The 7,929-nt window shown below is 46.6% G+C and overlaps 1 protein-coding gene across 1 annotated transcript in view; it reads left to right on the top strand.

Annotated features, from left to right (window-relative positions):
- Positions 1-658: 658 nt before the first annotated feature.
- The window catches only part of CCN4 (cellular communication network factor 4), a 34,075-nt gene continuing 26,804 nt past the window's right edge, over positions 659-7,929 (top strand). The window contains exon 1 of the mRNA XM_057379074.1: positions 659-1,026. Coding sequence (XP_057235057.1) covers positions 979-1,026 — 48 coding nt within the window. The 5' untranslated portion in view covers positions 659-978. The remainder of the gene's footprint in view (positions 1,027-7,929) is intronic.

The following is a 7,929-nucleotide window of genomic DNA, read 5'->3' as shown; positions in this document are numbered from 1 at the left end:
GATTTTCATTCCATTTGCAAGTACTCATTTTCCTTATAATATTCTACTTCAGTTTAAGGATGAAAGGGACTAAACTCTTTCAGATTCAGATTTAGAATAGTTGAGGAAAACACTTTACCTGTGCCTAGGTAAAAGGAAGAAAATACATCAGAGGTGCTTCAGCTAAAATCAGGACATACCTTAGCAGGGATACAAGTGATCAGAGAGTTTGGGGTGAGATTTGAGTTCAGGGAGGGGTTTGCACTCTCATGTACTGGGACAATATTTGTTATGCCCAGTGTTGGCACAGGGCAGGGGAATGACTGGCCCCAGGAGTGATACACAGTCCTAAACACTGAAATCACGGAAGGGATATGTGGCATGGCAGGGGTTCTTGTGATCCAAGGCTGCTCTGTGAAAAGAGGAGTCGGCAGACTGCCTCCCACAGGATATGCTTGCAAGATAAATGTCCTTTTGCCTTTCAAATGCTTTTAAAATCAAATAAATCAAACATCTGTGCRCAATTGTATACGTGTCATGTCACTGATTGCAACCAGTGAAGCCAGATCAAAMGTTTCTTGCTGCACTAACTACATTGCAAGAGTCTGAATGCCATGAGCAGCGTGAGGGATGAGCTCYGAGCCTTCCGGAGCTGTGCTGAAATTGCAGCGTGTCGGACCCCGGCGCTGCAGCTTTCCCTTTAAGAGCCCTTTGGCTCACGGCGATGCACTGAAATGCAGGAGGTGGGACAACACCACACACAAAAATGAAGAAGTGAAGGCAGGAAAAGTTTCTCCAGAGGAAAAATGYAGGGCTTGTCCTTCACCGTGACGTCAGATCTGTCTTTAATAAAATCCCCAAAGAGCCAAGAGAAAAAGGCAGAGTGCCTAGGCTAGGTTGCCAGTTCAGGATTGCTCTGCATTCCCCAAAGTGGTGTTTTTGTTCAAAACGGCTCTAAATCTGGGTTCAATCAAATGTATTTAATCCCGGCTTCCAGGGATGAGGTGGCTTTTGCCCTGGATTCTAGCAGCAAGCAGCATTTTGCAGGTGAGTGTGGAAACTGCAGGGGAGACCTGTCTTCTGCAAACACACTTGGGTTTGATGCAGGGTGGGCTGGGAGAGCCGAGTGTTGTGCATGTGGAAAGGGAGGCACTGGCAAGATTTGGGGACGTGGGAGGTGTGAGAGCAGCAAGGGAAAGGTGAGCTGTGGAGGAAAGGAAAGGAAAGGAAAGGAAAGGAAAGGAAAGGAAAGGAAAGGAAAGGAAAGGAAAGGAAAGGAAAGGAAAGGAAAGGAAAGGAAAGGAANAAAGGAAAGGAAAGGAAAGGAAAGGAAAGGAAAGGAAAGGAAAGGAAAGGAAAGGAAAGGAAAGGAAAGGAAAGGAAAGGAAAGGAAAGGAAAGGGTGCAGAAGTGTCTCAGAGTTGAGCTCTGCTCAGCATCCAGGTGGATCAAAAGAGAAAATTGTAAGGATTTTTTTTTCTTTGTGCTGCTACTGTTTGTGCCGTGGAGCAAAAGAAGGATGAAGACATCTCCCAGTGCTGCCTGAAGCAGCACGGCTGAGGCTGCGAGGGGACCGGGCTGGAGGGGAAAGGGCAGGTTCGCGACGGGCGGCCGAGCCCGGGGTGCCGGGACCGGGAACGGGACCGACACCGGAGCCGGAGCCGGAGCGGGATCGGGTTCGGGACCGGGTCTGGTGCGGGTCCGGGAGCGGGAGTTGGTCCGGGTGCGGGTCCGGGAGATGCCTTCAGCCGCTCCGCAGGTGGAGCCGCTCCCGCCGCTGCCTCGGGGCCGGCCGGGGCGGAGGGTTCGAGCCCCTTCCCGATCTCTTGGAGCTGTCGCTCCCCGCAGCAGCCGCTTTCCTCGCCCTCCTCTTTGGGAAAACCTGTCTGGGAAGGCGATTATTTCCCAAAAGTGCTGGAGTTTTTCTGTGCTTTTCCCGGTGAGTGTCCGCAGCTTGGGTCGAATTCCCGGGAGAGAGGGCTGGATYGAGAGCAGCCGTGAGGGTCCGACGGGAGAAGCAGCGCCCGTCCCCGCAGGGGGAGCGGTCCCCTGTCCCCCATCCCCGGAGCAGGAGCTGGACTCGGGGCTCAGGGAGCCGTGGGGACCCCGAGAGCGAGGGGATTGTCCCGTTTGGGCTGCCCAGGAGGTCGGGGTGTTTCCTGAGCCACGTGTAAGCTGTGYCTGAGCATCCCTGCTCGGAGCGGGGTGACATCAGCGGCTCTGAGCGGGGGTTTTGCGTGGCAGGGCTGTGGCAGCGGGGTCTGGCTCGTGTTTTGTGAGATCCAGAGACATTCTAAACCAGGTGGCGGTGTGGCACACCGGGCACACCTGTGTGACAGCAGATGGCACAGTGACAAGTCTTGCGTGGATGCTGAGACAGACTGATAGCACAGCCTCTTCTGGAAAACAAAACACGACACAAGAACAACAACCAACAAACTGCACCTCTTGGGCTCCCGAGGGAAGTTTGTTCTTACSACAGCTGATTTTTGTTCAGCAGGAAACAACCAAATAGAAGGAGCTGCCCCCACCCCCAAACACTGTCACTAGAGGAGATCTGTGTGACCTTTGTGCAGTGTACAGTAGTTGTCCTGGCTTCCCTTGGTATCAAAAGTTTTTTAAAATTCCTGCGTGGCATGAAAATATGTGTGAGTGCATGCAGGCACATGTGTTTGCTGAGGGGTAGGCAAGTGAGTGCAATCCAGTTATGGCTAACATTGTTTGGTCTAAAGAGTATCTAAAAAGAGTTCMAAAAAGTATAAAAAATAGCTTGAAATGAGTCCTGGGTGTCAACAGTTCCAGCTCAGGCTCTCCATTGAACAGAGCAGGTGAAACTGTGCCTTCCTGGATCATTCAGGGTTACTGTCATGTCCCAAACACACCCATGGGGCTGGAACTTGAAAGGTTGTGCTTGGAAACCATTGAGTAGGGATAATTTCTCCCCAGTAATGAACTGGCTTTCCCTGGGCACTCTCTGCATATGTGACCTGGGATGTGATGGGAGATCATTAGGCTGATGAAAAGCAAGATTTCTGTTTGTCATATCCCAGGGACTGGGAAAACAGGGATGGAAAGAGTGCAGAGCATGGATCAGTCAGAGAGACTGGGGTCAGCATGTGGATGGCAGTACTGGCCCATGTAGTACTTAAAAGACTTTTGGGAGAAGAGAAGGTTTAGTTTGGTCTGATTAAGGGTGATGTCTGAAGAAACAAGGAACAGCGCATTCATTGTGGGATATTGTGAATATTTAGCTGGCATGGCCATGCTGCTCATGAGGTATTTAAGTTAAATCATGTGAGTCAGAACAGTTGAGTCCTGGTAAAGCTCTGACAATGCCCCACCTGATCATCATAGTTTTTGTCTTTGCTGCCATAATCACAACTGTAGTAAAGACCTTTCCAACTCTGCAGAGACACCCATGGAGGGGCAGCACCAGGCAGGTCACTGTGCACGTTGTGCAAAGCCCTGAGGTTTCCCTGGAGAATTGTCACTTGTCTCATATAGGAAGAACTATGGACAGGAAAARATGTTCCACTGGGAAAGAAAAGGTTTGTGTCTTTGGGTTAGATATAGCCTTGTTCCAGGGAGAAAGGCAGAGGAGATAATATGGGAAGGTTGGGCCACTCTTAAAGGGCATTTCAGGGGGCAGCTCTCAGGTTCTGMATCCCCCAGTTTGAAACAACAAGCAATTACTGAATTCTTCAACAGTTTTGTCAACAAAGGCTTTTTATCAGGACAACGTTTGGTGATGGGCTTGTGAGAAAAAAAAAAACAACCAAACCAAAACTGAACATAGCTGGAATTTCAGGCAGAAGTTGTCAAACTTTTCTTAAAATRCTATTTTTTTACAGAGATACTAGGGCAGAGACCATGGGAGCCTAACTCCCTTCAACCAGGCTGAGATTCCTCAGTGCCTGAGTCATTTTTGCAGCATGGATGTTTAAACTGGATGTGTTGGGGCCTCTCAGTCTTGCACATTGAGGAGTCAGAGCCAGRATCTTCAGTCTCTAGTCCTGATGACTCAGAAGTGTGAGACCACTTGTCTAGATAGGACAAAATGTCCCAAACCAGGGTAATGATTAGGAAAATTATTCTGCACTTTGTAGAAAATTAGTAAAGGAACTTATGTAGGAAGAACAACACTGGAGGTTTCTAAAATATTTGAAGTAGAGGAATGGGTGGTGTGTGGATCTAAAAATCTAAAATAAAAAATAATAGGGTGAATGCAAACCAGCAGATATCTCAAACAGAAAAGAAACAAGTTGCTCTTCATCACATCAGCTAAYAGGCAGGTATTGATTTTTTTTGATAGGATGGCATTCATGGTCCACAAACACCAAGCTTTTGGCTTTGGTGGGTGGGAGGGAGTACAGAGATGCTCAGAGGTGGTTTTGCTTGGCACCATCTCTCTATTTCACTACATAGTAACCAATAAYGACCCAGGCTCAGGGCTGCCTCAGGCTGTGTGTTAAGAATCACAACATGTTGTTTTTCCTTCTTTTATGAGATTTATCTGTACACATATAAAGCCAAGAATTTAGTCTTTAAAATATTTGGATTTGATAGCAGGAAAAGATTACTAAATTTCTTTGGACTTTTCCAAGAAAAACCACTTTTGGTTATTCTGACCAAACATAAACAAAAAACCAAAACAAAGCAAAACAAAAACATAAAGTAAAGAAAAAGTGACACCTTTATTCTTGCCTGCAAAAATCCTGTGGCTCTCCAGAGAAGGTGATCTGAGGTTTCCCTGTTAAGTGCTTCTTAACAGAAGGCTCCAGGTTTGCAGCATGGCAAAGGATGCACAGATAATTTCAGGCAGCACAGGTTCAAAGTTGTCCCTCTAACTTTCCCACCTTGCCCCGTTGCTTGACAGCATCTGGTTACCAGAGATAGACTGGACACCCTTCTCTGTAGAAGGGCTCTCATCCCACACKTCCATAAATTGTGGATGCCAATTAAAATGGCTCTGATCACAACAGCTGAAGATTCAGCAATGAAATGAGAGTCTTGAGGCTTGAAGTTGGCAGACACAGCTCCTGTGAGTACGGCTGTGTCGTGCACAGGGCCTTCCCAAAGCTGATCTTTTATCAGTCCCCCCTCACACATCCCCTGCAGAATGAAATCATTGCTAAGGGAAGGTCCTGAAGGTAGCACTGAATGCTCTTCACACGAATCAGAGGCCCACACCCACGTCTGTTTCTGATGAAGATGCTTCCTAAGTACATAAGCACCAACCCCCCCACACCCACATTTCGCTGGGAAAAGCAGGACTTGGTTCATTTTCTTCACAATTTCTCCTATGAGTGTCAGAATTTGCTTTGGTAATGGGAAACAATCTCTTTTCCAGCATCAGAGCTATGGACAGGGATTGGATTCCTCACCCTGCTCACAGTTCTGCCACCTCCTTTCTGTCCCCTGGGGAAGGTCCTGTCCCCATTCCATGCTTCAGCAATCCTGCCTTCAGGAAAAGACATTAGTCACAAGAGACAGCTATGGATTTTAGCAAAAGTATGAGTTTTATATGATCATTCTGTGTGTCTGTCCTTTTAAGGACTCATGCATATTTAGTTTCTTCTGCCTTCCCCAAGTGCTATGGCCAAAAATTGCAGAAGTCCTTCACACCTACATGGAACATTTGTCTTTTTTCTTCAGAAGCTCTGGGCTCCCATGTTGGGWTGTTAAGAGTTGCTTTAGCATCTTGCCAGGGCTCAGGTTACTGAGAATTGCTCTTTTTGGATGTCTCAGTGTCCCAGAGGGGTCTTGAGCATTCCTGTCTGGACAGCCCTGGCTCTCGTGCATGAATGGAACTGAAGCTGTTTATAAACCCAAGAAATAATATAATGTATGTGAACCTTGGCAGCTGTGGCCTGGCAAAAACTGGACACCCACAGCTTCAGCTGAAGATACATTTGAGTATCAAACCTGACAGTGTCTCATGTTGTGAGCCAGAAAGCAGGGTAAGGTTTCCTCAATCTTCCAGAATTGTCAATAGAAGGTTTGGGTAGGCACCCTGGATTAAGTTGTTCCTCCTGCTTCCCCCTCTGATTTCTTACRATATAGCTCAAGCATCCTCATTCTTTTGGTCCTTGTATTAAAAGCACAATTTTTCCTTTCTGTTGAGTAGAAGCAATGACTGGCAGCTGCTAACCTGGCAGCAATAGCCCAAAGAAAATCTACCCACTCATTTTCTTTCTGTGTTCTGATGTCCACCAAGAATTTGGACCCAGTTTCTTGAACTGGTCTTACAGCACCCCATTTCCCCATTATTCCCTCTCCACGTTGCACCATTCAGKGTTTGCTGCACCCTGAGGTGAGTTGTCTTTGGCTTCCCATTGTTGCAGGTTGGCAGGAGATCACAGAGTTTGATTTTTACAGMTGTGTTGCAGGGTCAAAGGATTCTGRYTGCTGCTTTAGCAGCTCTGTGCAGATATTCTCCAGTGCTGCTCTAAGTTTCCTAGCTGTGGGTGAGGATCACGGGTTCTCCTGCAGCCTGGTGGTCTCCCTGCTTTGGGATATACCTCTGCTGGTGTTCTGTTCTTTATTGCACCCATACTGAAACCTTATGTGTGTTCTGGCATCCTGGGTCAAGCTTCTGGGGTCCTTTAAATCCCTTGTATCTGCTCATAGGCTGCTGCTGGGCTTTGTAATCCTTGCATCTGGGCTAGGTGCAGGAAAGTAAAAAGGGAAAAAAAAAGGCATTTTTACCTCAGTGGGTTCTAGCTACTGGCTCTGGCCCACGAGTAAATATTCTTGTGGTTGGGGATAGAAAGGAGAGCCTTTAGGCTGGAACAGCTGTGGAAGAAGATAACACTTAAGCTGAGCTTTGCGGCACAACTTGAAAAATGAATTTCTAATACTTGTGTTGGTAACACATTCCTGGACTCTGTGGTCATCTCTGTTCCTCTCCTCTTTCTCAATAGCTCCCACGTTGTTCCTCTGTTTTATTAGTCTGGGTCTGTCATTCCACTTAACCTATAAAGCAAAYGAGAGATGAGCAGGTTGGAAGGCCAAGTTTCATGAAATCTGGGATGGCGTGCAATGAGCCCAAAAGGAAACCTGAGAGGTATTTGCAGAAATAATTGTGGGCTCATCCAYGGAGGGTTATGAGTCACCTGGATCCTGATGTTGCTGGACATCTGCACAGTTAAATCTTTGCTGTCATGGAGCAGTTCCAGCACTGCAAAAGGACATTACCCTAAGAGCTCACCTTGCAAATTCACAGGATTTCCTAGAAAAAAATGTCTAATGCTAATGATGGGAGTGCATGACAAGGTTTCTTTGTCCAACATTTAATTGACACCCAGATGTACAGAACTCACAATACCTGTGTGCTTTGGCTGCTTTTATACCYTTTGCTTAGAGCTGGAACAAACTCYTCCTACTCATCTTAAGGTAAACTTGCCCYTTCCCTTCCAAATATATTGAAATAATCTCCAATGAAAGGTTTCCAGGTGTATATGATGGATTGGTTTTATTATTATATCTTCAGCATGCAACGGTAACTTTACAGAGTTAGTATTTTCATTAGATTCAGAAACATGTAAATATCACGTGTAGCCATAGAATTATAGAATGGTTTGTGTTGGAAGGGACTTTTAAAGGTCTYACAGTCCAAATCTCCTGCAATRAGCAGGGRCCTCTTCAACTCTACCAGACTGCTCAGAGCCATCCAACGTGACCTTCAATGTTTTCAGGGATGGAGCAACCACCACCATCTTTCTGGGTAACCAGTGCCAGTGTTCCACTGCCCTCACAAAAATCTTCCTTATGTTTAATTTAAATTGACCCTCCTTCAGTTTAAAACCATCACYCCTTGTGTAATATCTGTATTTAAGGAGGACAACACAGTAAAGTCAACAGTAGAAAGCAACTTTGTAATTCTGTACCATATCTGACAGAAAAATTGCTATATGCCACCAGGAACAGTGCAGCACACACAGGCTTCACA

This window comes from Malurus melanocephalus, unplaced genomic scaffold (assembly GCF_030028575.1).
Source record: "Malurus melanocephalus ecotype Western Australia unplaced genomic scaffold, MMel_1.1 scaffold_385, whole genome shotgun sequence".
NCBI classification, from domain to species: domain Eukaryota; kingdom Metazoa; phylum Chordata; class Aves; order Passeriformes; family Maluridae; genus Malurus; species Malurus melanocephalus.
Note: the sequence above shows the minus strand (reverse complement) of the source record. Positions and strands in the feature narration are given on the sequence as shown.